This window comes from Poecilia mexicana, unplaced genomic scaffold (assembly GCF_051168715.1).
Source record: "Poecilia mexicana isolate PSO_F unplaced genomic scaffold, ASM5116871v1 scaffold_6, whole genome shotgun sequence".
Classification (NCBI taxonomy): Eukaryota; Metazoa; Chordata; class Actinopteri; order Cyprinodontiformes; family Poeciliidae; genus Poecilia; species Poecilia mexicana.
Window position 1 is genome coordinate 15,485,916 of NW_028263375.1, and position 16,538 is coordinate 15,502,453.

A 16,538-nucleotide genomic window follows, 5' to 3' on the forward strand; every position below is an offset into this window, starting at 1 on the left:
TGTTCGACAAAACTGACTCAAAAAGATCATTTCAAAGCTCCAAGTTAAAGTTTCTTAGAAACGGGTGCATTTGTTTGCTTTTAATTTTAAAACACAGTGAAAATGCCTTTCCTTCCTGCAAATGGCTCCACTAAATACTTCAAAAAGGGAATTCCCAGCTTAAATAACTAACCCAAAGCAGGACACGGCTGTGTTATCAAATAACTTATAATACTGCTATGATGAGGCACATGCGCAATCATGGTTTCCCTCATCCAGCGCCAACTGAGCTCCGACTTAAAGCCTCCTGCATCTGCAGAGGGATCATCAGTTTATAGGAGAGCAGGAAGCTGAGCTTTGTGGGAGCTGTCCGTTTACCCCGGAAACCTGTTATGTCAGGGAATGCCGATTATGAATCCAAACTTTTACCGATGTTTCTTTTCACCCAAGGCCGCCTCACTCTGATGAAAATGTGGAAACCGGATTTTGAAAATCAGTAATGTCACCATGCGCTAATCCGAAGCCCAGACTTAAAAGGGGATGTGTGGGACACGCAGTTGGTAGAGTTTGAAAATAAAGTCCAGCTAAAATATGCATGCAGGTGAGTGAGATCAATCTGTTTTCTTTGATATGCTTTCTTGCTTGAGCGATTGAGGTGGATTAAAGAGTCGCGAGGGTTTCTTTAATCTGGCAGCTTTCTCTTTAGACATATATTATGTTCACAAACCTATATCTGTCATTTGCAGTTTAAATCCACTGGTCACAGGGCATCTAGTTTAAGCTTCTTAGATTCATTTATTTAACGTTTTGCATGATCTGATCTAAAAGTGGTTTAGCACCGCTTGTTCACTTTAAAAAGAGAATTTATTTTTTTTAAGTCAAGTGTTAATTGACTTATTTTAACTGAGTTAAAACTTTAAATTTTGCCTTCCATTTTCATTACTATCAAGTGTAAAGAGATTGTAATAGAAAGTTAGCATATTTTCCTTATTTTATTATTACTGTATTGACAGTTATTATCTTTTTATTTATATTTTTAATTACATTTGTGCTCATTTAAGTGATGCAGCACATGGCAGCATTACAGTGAATGTGAAGAAACAAGAAAACTGATTAAAAAAATATGTATAGTCATGCACCATCTTAATGTTGTCAGTAAAAAGAGGTTTAAAGCTTGTAGAAAATATTTTTGAATCGTTTGCACATTAAGCATAAAATAAGATCAGATGACTTTGGTCAAGATATTCAAAGGGCTTTTCAGCAACTTTTGGTCAGCAGGAAACTTACCTGTTTAAGTTTCATTTGATTATACAGTGCAGTGTTTGAATTATGCCACGTGATTTCTCTGTTTACTATGCGACACCCCTGCATTAAATCAAAGGTGGCAGATTTTCAACGGTTCTGGCCTTCATTTAAGCTCTAAAGCAAACTGAAGACAAAAATAAACCCACACACAAAAGAATGTTGGCAAACGACAGAACAGAGAAAGCAAACAGATGGTAGAAGCATCAAGGTCTTACGCTCCATGCGGGATATTGAACTCCTTACCTCTGACCTCTTATATACATCAAGAGATTCTGCTAGATGCACCAAGACATCAACCATGGGAAAGCAAATCCTGCTAAGCTCTCTCTATCTTTCTCTTATTCCTTGATTGTTCCCCTCCTCACTGTGGCATCGTGTGCTGATGGCTTCTCGTACAGTCTGGATATTCCTCCTATTCACCAAAGAGGGATTTTCTCTTGCACAGAAGATTAAAGGTAATTTTTGTCTTCTCATTAACGTTTATCCTCTTTAACAGGAGTGCACAAGTGTGTACACATTCCCAACTGACTGAAGAAGTTCATGTCATTTGTAGATGGAGATGCAGGAGCTAAAGGAAGCAGGCCCCCTGAGCAGTCGAGGAACAACCGTCACTGTGGGACCTGGGTTCGGAAATCAGACGGTGGAAGCTTCAGCTCCCCAAACTACCCAAACACGTACCCTCCGAACAAGGAGTGCCTTTATGTACTGGAAGGTAATAACTCTTGGTTATTGACTGTTAAAATGACAAGTTTTATAATGTAAAAAAAAGACTCATAAAATGTAAAAACTTTATACTCTTTCTTTATTTTGCATTTTGCAGAGTTTAGAAAGAATTAGAAAATATCTTAATGTGTAAATGTATCAGTCAGGAGGAGAGTAAAAACACATCAACAGCATTTTATATTTATTACTCAGAAAAATAAATACCATAAGAAAATGTGGTACATCAGCGTTATTACAAAGCTGTAAATTTTAATGTGCTGGATTCTCCACATGTGGAGAGAGAAATAAGGTTAGAAAACAAAGAAAAAGATTCAGGATTGTCTAAAAGCTTTTCAAGTCTTGTGGCAGAATGTCTGATGAAGTCAAGTTTGAACTTCTGTGGTTTTTGACACAACCTCACCAAGTATTTACATCATTCTCACAATAATGATGTGAGAATGATGCTGGGGATTACTTTTCAGATGAAACAGAGTTATTTTGTGCAGGAAGGTTGATATAATGAAACACTTTAATGCCAGTCAGCCTTGACCCAAGAGATTCCAATATTTCCCTAAAAACAGAAGATAAAGTGAGCTTTTGTTTTTGATCAACGTCATAGTGAATCCAAGCATGCATTCAAAATTAACATCATTGTCTGGCCAATCAGAGTACAGAACTAAATCTGAGGGAAATCTGACATCTTGATTTGCATTTTCAGAGAAATTGTACAGGATACATGTCACATTAAGTGGAAGAAGTTTTGAAATGATTATATTTTGGCCTCAGTTGTTTTACATAGCAAAAATATAAAATTCAACCAGGGTGTGTACAATTTTTGGATCAATTGTTGGTTTTTATTTAAGCATTTTGATTGTTCTTTCAATGCACTGTTTTATTAATAATGTTAAATCCCAGATTGTGGTTTGTTGCAGAATAAATAACACACTGCTCTGCTCATGTTTCTGCAGCCCTGCCCCGTCAGAGGGTCGAGCTTCAGTTCAGCAAGATCTTCCAAATTGAAGCGTCTTTTGAGTGTCGGTTTGACCACATCGAGGTGAGGGACGGTCCCTTCAGCTTCTCAACGCTCATCAATCGTTACTGCGGCACAGCCAATCCCGGCCGGGTCCTCTCCAGTGGACGCTTCATGTGGATCCGGTTCTTCAGCGATGATGAGCTTGAGGGGAAAGGATTCCAGGTCCAGTATACGTTTACTGCAGGTGAATGAAATGCATAAAGTCGGTTTGGTTGTTTCTTACAGAAACTTCGGTAACACTTTATTTGAAGGGATGTGCATAAGACTGACATGAGACTGTCATAAACATGACATAACATCTGTCATGAACATAAAGAAGTCTATATGAATGTCTATGACTGTTGTCATAAAGTGTCACTTGGTAAATAATGAGACTTTTAATGCAAAGTTGCCCTAAAAGTTGCATTAAAAGTCAATTAAAAATGCCAACTTTGCACAATTTTGTAAATTATGATAATTTAATGCAAAGTTGGCATTTTTTAACGGACTTTTAATACAACTTTTAGGGCAACTTTGCATTAAAAGTCTCATTATTTACCAAATGACACTTCATGACAACAGTCATAGACATTCATATAGACTTCTTTATGTTCATGACAGATGTTATGTCATGTTTATGACAGTGTCATGTCAGTCTTATTCACACCCCTTCAAGTAAAGTGTTACCGAAACTTCATTTTTATTTACTTATTTTTTATTTTTATACATTAAAAATACTCTGTTTCTGTAATTTTCTGTAAAGATCCTGAATTTCATCTCCATGTAGGAGGACTTTTAAACCCCATCCCAGGTAGGTCAGCCACAAGTCATATCTCCTTAGATTAGGCTATCGGTCAATGTCCTGAAGAAGTTAGATTGCGTCTGCTTATCTCTTTTTATGCTCCTTGATTATGTTTTGTGTCTGCTGTGGTTCAGATTGTCAGTTTGAGCTAACTGGGTTTGACGGCGTGATCCGCTCCCACCAGGTTGAGGAGGAGAACAAAGTGAAGCCGGACCAGGCAGTGGACTGCATCTGGACCGTACAAGCCCCAATGAAGAGCAGAGTACGGCATGTGGCATGTTTCGTTTTTGCATACACCAATTATCTCCTAAATAAGCGCTTCTTCTAACATATAGAAATACGGAGTAGCCTGAAAGCATAAACTCATGAGTGAGAGACAGAAATGGGGTTTATCTACAGTCTCCAGCCAGTGCGTACTTTATTCCAGCATTTTCTGTTGCGAAAATAGCAGGATTTACATGTTGTGACACCATATTACCTTAAATAGTAGCAATCCCACGGATTTTTCTCTTGTTTTAAAAATTTCTTTCAGATTTACCTTAAATTCTTGGAATATCAGATGGAAAACTCTAATGAATGTAAGAAGAATTTCGTGGCTGTTTATGACGGCAGTAGTGCCATTGAGGACCTCAAGGTAAATACCCCATCTAACATTTTAGCATATTTTAAACAGAGATGCACCCATCGATTGGCCAGAGAGTGGAATCAGCTTCTTTTTTTTTTTTTTATTATTATTATTATTATTATTATTATTATTATTATTATTATTATTATTATTATTATTATTATTATTATTATTATTTTTGATTGATTCTAATCACTCGCTGGTTCAATTCTGGAAAATCAATATTTTTCACTTCATTAAGTACATCAAAACTGGGCACTCCTACCACTCACAATGTTTAAGCTCATCAACTGCCCACTATGTATTTTGATGAAAGTGCTTTGCGGTTTCTTGCAGGCCAAGTTTTGTAGTACAGTCGCTAATGACATCTTGCTGGAGACTGGTTTCGGAGTGGTGAGGATGTGGGCGGATGAGACAAGCCGTCTAAGCCGCTTCAAGATGCTGTTCACAGTTTTCTCTGACCGTGAGTTCCTCCTTCACATTAATCTTTGTCTCTCTTTGCATTTTCCCCCATTCAGTTTAAGAAGCAGTTCAATGTATTTATTCAGAGATGTAACTATTAGATCTGTAACAATACATTCATGTGGTTACATTTAATCACTGCATCTTCGAGTGAGGTTAAGTTTTAGTAATATTAATTTAATTTACACTTTAAGAAGCAGTTACATATAATCATGTTTGAAACTAGTACACCCCACAGCAGTCTGTTTTACTAACATGTCTGGACATATAGATATTTATAGGGAGTAATGTTTACAGTAATGCAAACTTTTAAAACAGAATAAATAAATACATTTTAAAACCAACAAATTATAAATAAAATCTACAAATTTTACATAGGTATTTCAGTTAACCAATATTTTAAATTAAGTCCTATTTGAAACTCTGCCATTTACTTTGGTTTCCTCCTGACTGTTGAACTTTTCCAATGCTAAGATTGGAAAAGCTGTCTGAAGCATCCAAAGTTAGTGTTATAGATGGTGGGAAGAGAGTCACAAAGGCGTAAATAAAATGTTCAAATCAGAAATTATATTGTGGCTCCAAATGAAGGACATCTAAGATTGCCAACATTAACAGCACTGACTTTCTGAGCAAGTTCATCCCGAGAGCCGACTGCAAGATGCTGACAGAAATGTCTCACTTTTTTTAAGCGATAAAGAAAAACAATTAAACAGATATCTGAACATTTATTTTGAAAGTACTGAATATTAAGTGGGGCGCCCAAAGTTTTCTACCTGACGGATGTTCTTTACAAGTACAGCTGAACTTGAATAAACTGTCTATAACGGGCTTGTCTGCATACGTCCCATACAACACCACTGTGTCTGTGTTTTAGCTCCCTGTATTGGCGGTGCGTTCTTTTGCCACAGCAACATGTGCATCAACAACTCTCTGGTGTGCAACGGCGTACAAAACTGCGTCTTCCCCTGGGATGAAAACAACTGCCAAGGTACCGCAGTTCTGCCAAAACACTGCCAGAAACATTGCTTGTGCTGTTTGACAGATACTGGTGTCATGTCAGGCCTGTACTTCTCTGCAGTTCTAACATCAATCAAGATGCCAGAGTTGTGTGAAAAATTGTACACTGAATCTGCAGAACAACCAAATAGTAGGAATTCTTTGGAAAATTCCTCTGTGTGGGAAACTCAGAAGCTTATCATCTTGACCTGTTTTACATCTGAAAACAATAAAGATTTTCTGGGTCATTCGGGTCAGGGTCAAGATAAAGCGGACCCTCTGCCAGTTCTGGAGTTTTAACATTCAAATTTTCTGGTATTCACAAAGTTTGAGAGCTTTCAACCTAACTTCGTAAGTAGAAAACCACTCAGAGAAGATTCCAGAGTTACAATATTTAACAGTTGAAGAAAACATAAAGTATGCGACAAACTAAACCTGCAAAATATGTAAAACCCTAGAACTTCAGTTTTATTTTTACCATGAGTTTAAGCAGAGAACTCCTATTGAGGTGAGATTTACTGCAGATTTCCGCATTTTTATTCAGCCAAGGTTCCAAATTGATACTGACTGATATAAACTGACCTGTGGTAACAAGTCCATGACTGAAGTAGAACCTCTGATATTTTCTTGTCTTTACATTTTCCTTCATGTCTACATTCCAGAAAAAAAGAACAAAGTTGCTTTCCTTCAGATCACAAAGACTCAGGGAACAATCATCTGCATTTCCACCGGGGTAGTGATGCTACTCCTAATTTTCTCCATAATGGTGCAAGTCAAGCAACCACGAAAAAAGGTAATCAAAACCTTCTGTCTTTCATTGTTCAACCTTTTCAAATCAGGACATAATAAAGCAATCTAGTCTCATCTAGAGTGTGCTTTTTTTTCCCACACATACACATCGTTTCGTTTTGATGTTTCTTTCATAATGACAATGTAGAATTTGTTGTGTTTTTGAAGTTTGATGTTTGATTTAAACAGTTTTATAGACCTGATTATCACAGTTATGTCCTGATACATAAAGACAGAACTGAAAGAGGGTGTACTTTCTTTCTACCACAACTGCATGTATGAACTGCTTTCGATTATGTTTTCAAGGTAGTGATACGTAAGAAAAAACTGTTCCAACATCCTCACCTCCAGAAGATGTTTGACCCTCAGCACTACGAGCTGTTTTCTATCAGAGACAAGGTTAACTTCATAACTTTCACCACTTACCGACATACCTATAATTTTCTTTATGTGCATATTAAAATGATATGCCTGATATTTTTATTGTTTTTTAGGAGATCTCTGGAGACTTGAGGGATCTTTCAGAGGAACTTCTGTCCCTCCAGGCTCTGAGGAGATCTTCATCGGGCTCTCGTTGCGTTCACGAACATCACTGCGGTTCACAGGGATCTATCAATTCCCTCAAAACAGGCCACAGTTCAAATGTCTTGGGCAAGACGTCCTTGGAGCTCCCCCCGTTCAGAAGGGACAGTCAGACCGCTGGGCCGCCTTTCAGGGGCATAAACAACAACTTGCGGAAGAAGAGCTGGCCCAGTTTAAAACAGAGCCAAATGCAGAGCCACCCTGCTATCAGGGATCGAGTGCTGTGGCAGCAGGACAGAGTTATGGAAGAACATGACGAGGAAGAGGAGGAAGAGGGGAGGTATGATCTGTATGTCAGAAGAGCAGGAAGCCGAAGGGGAAAATATGACATGGCTCAGCAAAGATCTCATTCCATGGACTTTTAACATGAGAAACATTACAAATTACAGGGGTTTAGAGACAGTTTTTTGTGCTGATTGTGAATAAAACATAAAGATAAAAGCAGATTCACCTTGTTTGCCATTGTACTTGTCTCTTTTCATTAAGGTTACAGCACAGTGTTTGGTTAAAAACTGAACAGGTTTTAGGATTTATGAAACCTTCATGTGAGAACACCAAACAGAGCATTTTCAATGGTTTTATGGGATTAGAATAATTTTAAAGTGACTCAAGCATAAAAAAAGTACAGGATATAGATCAGTGAAGCCTACATGGGATTATTCTAAAGCACAGGTGTCTAGCTCCAGTCCTGGAGGCCCGCTGCCCTGCAACTTTTAGATGTGCCTCTGCTGCACCACACCTGAATAGGATAATTAGGTCATTAGCAGGACTCTGGAGATCTTATCTACACAATAAGGAGGTAATGAAGCCATTTCATTCCAGTGTTTTGTAGCTGTGGCACATCTAAAAACAGCAGGATAGTGGCCCTTGAGGACTGGAGTTTGACACCCCTGTTCTAAAGTGATTATAGATGCTTTTGTATAGACCTTACGACTTGTAAAACCCATGTGTGAAAAAATTGAGGATTCTTAGTTTCCACACATTGAGATGCTTGGTGTTCCTCTTTTTTGACAAGTGTGTTTAGGATGTTGAAATGAAGTGCAATTTTAATGGACAAATACCTCACGGTTTTTATTTGAGCCATCAACATGAATGATCCCAAAGTGTGTCTTCCAAGTCGTGAGAAGGGTTTTGATCTGGTTTCTTTTAACAAGTGTGTTTACAGGAATTTGCCCCATAAAAGTATTTGACCTAGTGTGTTAGATATCCCACTGGCATACAGATCTTTTTCAAAACATTATAAACTTGCGTTATATATTTCTCATTTCACGACTGACACAGTTTGAATTCGTGCCACTCCGCACGTGAGAAAAGATCATTTAACAATTTAGCAGGAATAATCAAAATGAAACCAAAATCCAGAAGTTACCTTGAGTTAGACTTTGTATTGTTGTTTTGGTCAGTTTTGAACAGGATGTGTAAACATTTAAAAAGTAGAACATTTTTATTGTTCTTTATTGATGACCATTCTAGGATTGTTTTCATCTGGTATTCAGGGCATCCGCAGCCACAGCATCTCTAAAACCTGTGAAGTTTTCAGTTGGGACGTTTCAAATTTGTCCAGCTCAGTTGCTATATTTAGCAAATTGACTTGGTGGAAAATTATTACAGCAACAGCTGTCAGGCAGACAAATTATCAGGGCTTTTTAGTGCCATTGCGTCTGCTCTTTATTATACAGGGTTTTGACCTTTGGCCTGTTGTGCCCAAGAATCACTAGTGTGTTGAGGTTGTTTACCAACATTAATTTTATTATAAATGAAAATGTAAATTAAAAAAAACACTCCATAGAGTTATCAGCAGTAAGAAGATGGTGTATCGGACGCTTTGGATCTCTTTGTTTGTATTCAAGTGTCCATGAATAGGCATTGAATCAGTGGAGCGTTATATAATAGACAGCACAGTTGAAAGGGAAACTAGGTCAACAGGTACACCCACTGCAACTGAATGACCTCTTTTACAGCAGGAAAATGACTCAACAATTTGATTCTGAGATAAGGTAAGCTTTGTACTTGAAGAATAGATCAACCTTTTCTCAGCGAATTTACTGTTCAAGAACTGCTTATGGTGTTTATTCAGTCTGAAAAACAAAAGAAAATTGGGATTTTGCCGTTGCCCTCGGTAACTTCTCATACCACGGAGGGATATCTTTGAAGATACTGTCAGTAAACATACACTAGTTGAAGTATTTTTCAGGAGTTTCAGCTGATCATGTAAAGAAGATTTTGTTACTCTTTTGACTCCAAGCAAATAATGTCTTTGACATAAATAAGAAGCCAGTCTTAAATTTAAATGTGAGTTTGGCTGACACTAATAAAAGTTTTAATCTTCATAAATCTTTATATCAGATCTATTCAAACTACTAAGTTGTGTTATTTTAGGCAAAAAATGCTCACAAAGAGCGTTTACAATGTAGAGGAGAGAAGTAAAGCCACAACCTTTTGTGATCACCGGCTTAAAACATGGTTTAATTTCAGTGTAGCTGGTGAACAATTTTGTAAATGATTGATGGCCATAAAACCTGCATTTACCTCAGCAGGTGAACACACCCATCAGCTACAAGTCAGGAAAGTTTACCTCTTATTAACTTTGATAGTGGCAAAAAGAGAATCATTGGTAAAGGTATGTTTGTCATGGTCAATACTAATGAGCAATTGACCTAACAGTCATGTTTCACCCATATATCTATTTCTAATATTTGACTGTGTCTATATTTTTTTAGCAGCTACGGTACTTTGCCAGTTCTAGGGTGGAGTTCATTTTGCTCTAGAGTTTCTTAATTCATTGCAACACGTTCAACAAGATGCCAAAAATCATTCTTTAAAGATGTTGATCCATGTTGACATGAGAGCATCAAGCAGTTGTAGTTTTGTCAGCTGTATGTCCATGATGCAAATCTCCTGTTTCTCCCTTCTAGATTGATATCTGGTGAGTGTGGAGGTCGTTGGAGTAATGTGACTGAGGTAGCCATCAGAAGATGGACACGCTATGGCACAAAAAAAAAAAAAAAGAAAGAAAAAGGTTTGGAAAACGCTGGAATTGAGCATGAGCAATTCCTTTAAAAAATACTGTCAAAGGAACACCATCACCTTAAAAAACATGCAAACATGGTCAGTGAGTGTACAGTACACCCAACATGTGCGTGTGTGTGTTTGTATGTCCCATGTGTGACCCTAGCTGCTTAAACATCCACAGCTCCTTTTATGAGATACGTTAACAGCTGTGGTTACACACGATTGTGACAGTGCAGATACAGTGTTCTCCTTCAATTCTGTCACAACTCAGCATTCCTGAGTACTCCAGCACTTAAAGAATCCAAACATTGAACTTACTGCCGTAGCACGTGTTTGTGAAATGAAATGACTTTGGCTACAAAGAACACACACATCACAGGATTCACGTGGATTCTCTTTTAACAAGAAGGCTGAAAACTCACAAGTCACCGAATGATTGGTCATAGAAACCTTTTAATGATCAAATGAATAAATACAAAATGACAGACATGCCAGTTACAAAACACTTTAAAGACAATAACAGACATTTTTTTTTAACTTCAAACATCTATACATCTGTATATACTGATAAAGAGAATACCATATATCCTCAACACATTTAAGCCTAAATTATAATGATATAAATATGACTTCAATCAAAGGATGACAAAATTCACACAGTGGTTTCATTAACATATGAATAAGCTTTTCCTTCATTAAAAATACAGTCTTTTTTGGGTTTTTTACATTTTCAGTTCACAAATTGAGTTTGCGTTTCAGGCTTCATAGCCAAGTTGTCATAAAGTGTCCAGTTTGATTTTCTCAGATCAGTGCTCCATGTTAGAGCATAACAACATCACTAAGTGCTTCTTCTTCATTTTTTTTTGTCAGCAATGAAAAGATTCCTCAAAGTAGGGAGTCTTTTGTTTATATCTCAGCAGAGGTGTGTTTTCCCCAAGAACAGCTTCTGTGAAGTTTGGTCGTCTCCAGGCATAGACCATGCTGTTCAGGAATCCTTGGAGAGACACGGTGGCAGCCTAAAAATAATAATAAAAATATACAATGTTATAAAAACAAACTCAGTTTAAATTCTAAGACCTATTTGACAAATGCTACCCATTTTTCAAATAGGTAGTAATTTCTGAAAGGTCTGTGACAGCAAAAAAATGCTTTTTAAACTGCTTATCACTCGAAAATGGGAACTGAGAAACATTAATGGATGAGAATGCGCAATCTATATCTACAGTGTTTAACAGACCATTGTACATTTAGCATTTTAAATGGGAATGTCTCAAATGGATATGTAGCCGATGACTGGCAAAAAGAAAAAAGAACTGAGTGAAAACTTTGAGTACAAAAGTCACAATCTGCAACAACTCTCTCAGAGTATACAACAGGAACTGAGTCACAACATGGACAGGAAGTGCAGTTAAATATCTCTGTAGGTTGCCGGTTTGTTAAATCTCCAAGGTATCCGCTCTAAGTCACAATTTCTCTCAACTTTCTCCTCCTCACTGAATAAATCACTATATAACTGTTCACTTTATGAAACAAAATTAGAGCTTCTATTGCGGTTGTATTTTTGAATAAGTTTGTCATTACAAAAGCAACTTCAACTCTAACTCTGCTAACTCTCATTTAGCAGCTTTCAGTTCAATTTTCCACGGCCTTCCTCATGCCTTTTTAATTTTCACCTTTTTTGCAGTAATATAAATTAATACATACAAGCGACAACTCTGAACGTAGCTGAAAAAGCAGTAAACAATTATGGCATTTTATATCACAATTATGGCATTTTATATCAGAAGCTCTAGCGATACAAACCTGTATCAAATACAGTCCATATAAACTGTCTTGTTTCACATTCATATGGATCATCAAGGGAGCAATCAGAAGAAGGAGGAGTGCTGCAGAAGAATCAAGTGTGAAATATTAGATTTCAAGCTAAAATACAGATGATTGTTAATTTTAATTGCACGTGTATCAAAGTACCTGGTGCCCAACAGAATAATATGACCATAACGATATTTCGTGCTGTAGAAAACACTCTTTTGAGTTGCCTTCTTAAATGCCCATCTCCGTCCACAGGGAAGAGTCCAACTTGCATGTACTGTTCGTGCCACTTCCCGATTTTCCAATAAATAACCTGAAGAAGACAGGAAATAACATCTGTGTCTTTAGCTGGTGTTCAAACCACCATTATATTTATTGGAACTATTTCTATTTGAAATAGTTTTTAATGATGATGTTGACATAAGCTGAGTGCTGATTACTCACAGAGCAAGACAACATTGCTGTTATCACTACAATGGCAAGGAAGACTCTGATGAAAGTATCGTGTATCTTATCCTAAAAAAAATATTTTTAAAAAGTTAAGGACATTGTTGGCAAAAAATTGTACATGACCTATGAACACAATGCAGAAATGGCAGGGGACAAAGTTTATAACAGCATGTTCAGGACACTCACCACTCCAACACAAGGGTCCTTCCAGACATGCAAGAACAAAATACAGCTGGAAAAAAAAAATAAAATAAGATATCAAAATTACACAAAACAAGTTCCAATAAATTAGCGTGAGTTTAAATTATGGACCTGCATGCTCACCTGCTACAGTACGAGCTACCGTTATCGCTGAGCCCGTCCTGCGATCTGGAACTTGCAGGAATTAACGTGGCAGGTTTTATCAACAGAGTGCACACATAAACAAAGTAAATGGCAAGTGGCGCCAACCTGTGACACAGGAGAGGTGAAGTCAGCCCCTGTTTGCTTATGAAAGCTTTGGCATGACAATGGAAAGTTGAAAGACTCACCACACTAAGACATACAAAGGAATCGCTTTGATTTTTCTCCTACACTGACTCTACAAGCCAAGACAGACATAGAAAGAGGCATAAAATGACTAAATCTTTCAACATTATGTAAAATCATGTAAATCAAAATAAAGGTCTTATTTTGCCTCACATGTTCATCTTCTTCATCTGCTGCTCTGTCCCTCCAGCCCTGCATGGCATTCCTCGACTTCAAGGCATAAACGATGGCCAGCATGAATGAAATGAAATAAAATGTCTGGAAGACACAGTTACACAAGAAATCATTCGCAATGTGCTCATTTAAGTTATTAAAAGGAATAATCTAAAGTACAGTAACGCATACAAGTATTTAACGCTTCAAGTCAGCTGGGAGATCAGAGGAGTTTCAGACATTGTTATGAGGATTGTGTTTATTACGTTCTTGCAGGACATTTTTACTCTTTCTACGATCTTTCTACAACTGTAACTTTGCGTGACGCTTTACCCGAACGTAAACCATGTCTGTAGACTAAATGCATAAGAGATGCTGAGTCTTCATTCATTTGTTTTAAAACTTTGAGTTAAGACCGGATAAGCTAGAAGTTCAGCAATAAATGACAAAAGCCACAAACGCTCAGTGTGAAGTGAAGCAAACTACAGTTATAAGCACTTTTGTTTGTCAGAGAGCAGGATAAACAGAACATGTCTTATAACATATTTATTAGTATGTTGTAAACAAATAATATTTTTAAATCATGCTATTTTGAAATTATAAATACATCGTTAGTCATTATTAAGCTATACCATTTTTACTAGAATTTTTTTGGAATCTAAAATGGTTACTTTAATCCATTTTACTGTATCTCTTCTTGTCTTTTAACCTAGGAGTTTAAGATTTCCTTTTGTAAAAAAAAAAAAAAAAAAAACATCTGCCCAGGCATGAACCAGCTCTGTAAATGATTGGCGTTGCTGAAAATGCAGTTTCTCACCAGTGACAGTGGGAGGAGGTATGGGCAGATGACGGCACTGAACGGGTGAACTTTGTTTATGACACTGGTACACATCAGGACGATAGCAGCCAGCAGGTCGGCCAGAGAGAGCTGCACCAAGAGGTGAACCTGTAAAGAAATACTCTTGAAACATGTGGACTTCCTGTAAAACTGTCCTGGTCAGAAAAACCCCAACAGCATCACGTTGTTGAGTCATTCTCCACCTAAAGCGTTCATATCCCGTGGAATTTTTTTTACAAGTTTTGTCATGTTCATCCACAAACGTCAAGATATTTTATTGAGGTTTTTGTGATAGACCAACATAAATTAGTCTATACCTTTGAAGTGAAATGATAATGATTTTCTTTTTTATTTTATTTTTTAGCTTATATTTAAAAGGGCTAGAAGCACTCTTCTTGTAAATTGCTTTGTTACTCCATTCCTTTCATGGTTTATCACAAAACTCCACTAAATACAGTACCTTAAAATTTGTGATTGTCTGGTGACAAAATGTTAAAAGGTACAAGTTGTATTAATGCTCTTTTAAGTCATTTCACAGCTATGACTTAGTAAAAAAAATAATAAAAAAATGCAACAACATAACATCTCAAAAATAAAAAATATAAGAACCTGAACTCACCTGTCCTCTTAGGTGTCTCCATTTTATTGTTGAAACCAGCAAGACTGAAAAACTCCCAGTTATACTGCGAATATTGAAGGAACAGTGAGATTAGAGGAAATCTTTTATTTTAATTTTAAACAAACCCTAAGCTTCCAAAAAGAAACATAAAGGGAAAAAGACCCTTAAATCTTTAAGTTAAATTAAAAAAAACTAAGATTACATCACTTGAAATGGAAACACATATTTTCAAATGACTTTCATAAAATTTGCCAACATGATAATTAAAATATTATACTTTTGGATTTGTGTGAACATGACTGCTAAAACTCATTTGTACGGTAAACATTTTTTAAGTCATGGATTTGAAAAATATCCTGTATATATTTAAAAAAAACAAAAAAAAAACAACCACACTTGATTAATTCCATATTTAATTAGAAGCTATAAGTTGACACTGCTAAGATAGAAACACACAAAGGCAAATTATCTTTTACATATGTGAAACTAAATTCCAGTGAAGCCAAAAATGTACTATAAAAGCAAAAAACACTAAACTGATGACTCTGTCACCTGATCTGTACTGAATCATGAACAACATTAACACACCTGTTTAATATGTAAAAGCATAACCCCTGGTTCAGTAAAACACAGTAATCTTAGAAGACAAAACATTGAATTTGACAGACTCTACTGGGAATGAGAGACGTACAATTCCAAGTTATGAAAGTCACACGGCCACATTATGTAAGCGCACTTCAAAAATCCAAAAACAGAAAGAGCATTTGCCTTCACTGAGCATGCTGCTATGCAGGTTTGGAAAATATGTGTTGGAGACGTAATAGATTGGCATTAATGAGCTGCAGACACAAAACCATGCTTACATCAGTTTTATTTTGAAATATTACAGGAAATATAACGAATAATCACAATACCTGAGAGAGAGCAGCACTATGTACAATATAGAGAGAACATCAATCTGAAAAACAAAATAAAAAAAAAGCTTTAAATCATAAGCAGAGTGCCCTTCAGAAACACTGCAAATGCCAAAAAATACTTTCTTAATTACCTGTTTACTGCCCAGCAATCCACTGAAATCCTGAGTAGAATTTGGCATATTCATATCGTCACATTCAGTATATCTGCTGCTATGAAATGTGTCTTCGTTACAGTCCTCTGTGAAACTGTTTTAACCTGTCACAGGGCACATTCTTTATAAACGTATCTGTCTTATCACATGCTGCTGCTTTGACTCCACCTGCACGGAGGTTTGTTTAGGTAAGAGCTGTTGGCATCACGGCATTCTTTAAGACGGGAATCCCCACATGAGCAGCCTTACTTCCAATAAGGATAATAAATAATGTCCACTGGAATATTTATTTTAAATTGCCTTAGCAATTGTATTTAATTGAGTAAAATAGTAGATAAATAGTAAAAATTATGTTTGCCTCTGCATGTTTTTCTGCTGCTATATTATGCAGTTGCACATATTACATAACGGTATATTTTAACAGATATAAAAGTCTCAGTAGGTCGTTGATATGTAGAAATCTATAACTTTATGTTTAGATTTCAATGAAACAAATATAGCTTGGTTTGTGCTGAATAAAGCTGAAAATCCTGTGAAACAGTGACATCTAGTGGTATGTCTACGGAGGTGACAAGTCTCGTAAGTGAATTAAAGTTTGGGGGTGAAACGTAACAGTACACGTTATTTTACGTTTTCTTCTGGATTGAAATGTATTTCCCGCCTTCAACCAATTAAATTGATATAAAACACTAGGTTTGTCTAAAAAACACTTTAAAGAAATATGTAAAATCTTTCGGGATGGCTCTGTGGACAAATAAAGCTGGTTCAGACTGATGACGCTGTGCCTTCCACGTTTACACCGG

The 16,538-nt window shown here is 36.6% G+C and overlaps 2 protein-coding genes across 4 annotated transcripts; one reads left to right on the forward strand and one right to left on the reverse strand.

Moving 5' to 3' along the window:
- Window positions 1–75: 75 nt before the first annotated feature.
- On the forward strand, window positions 76–7,700 carry neto2b (neuropilin (NRP) and tolloid (TLL)-like 2b). Of its 2 annotated transcripts, XM_014971328.2 has the most exons (12): window positions 76–580; window positions 1,683–1,739; window positions 1,838–1,996; window positions 2,955–3,203; window positions 3,762–3,809; window positions 3,935–4,062; window positions 4,333–4,434; window positions 4,762–4,888; window positions 5,762–5,875; window positions 6,546–6,676; window positions 6,979–7,071; window positions 7,167–7,700. In XM_014971328.2, exons 1-12 carry the CDS (start codon window positions 571–573, stop codon window positions 7,617–7,619), a joined length of 1,671 nt encoding a protein of 556 aa, XP_014826814.2. In that variant the 5' UTR covers window positions 76–570; the 3' UTR covers window positions 7,620–7,700. The 2 variants fall into 2 exon arrangements, with proteins under 2 accessions (XP_014826814.2, XP_014826807.2); XM_014971321.2 differs by lacking the exon at window positions 76–580 and having other exon boundaries at window positions 1,667–1,739.
- A 2,991-nt stretch (window positions 7,701–10,691) lies between these two features.
- On the reverse strand, window positions 10,692–16,538 carry LOC106906132 (uncharacterized). Of its 2 annotated transcripts, XM_014971269.2 has the most exons (12): window positions 15,715–16,538; window positions 15,581–15,624; window positions 14,667–14,730; window positions 14,027–14,155; window positions 13,210–13,314; window positions 13,059–13,108; window positions 12,853–12,978; window positions 12,715–12,760; window positions 12,523–12,594; window positions 12,238–12,391; window positions 12,070–12,152; window positions 10,692–11,282 (listed from the first exon to the last, which is right to left on the reverse strand). In XM_014971269.2, the coding sequence occupies exons 1-12, from the start codon at window positions 15,766–15,768 to the stop codon at window positions 11,133–11,135; spliced, it is 1,077 nt and encodes a 358-aa protein (XP_014826755.2). In that variant the 5' UTR covers window positions 15,769–16,538; the 3' UTR covers window positions 10,692–11,132. The 2 variants fall into 2 exon arrangements, with proteins under 2 accessions (XP_014826755.2, XP_087862433.1); XM_088006307.1 differs by having other exon boundaries at window positions 15,581–16,538.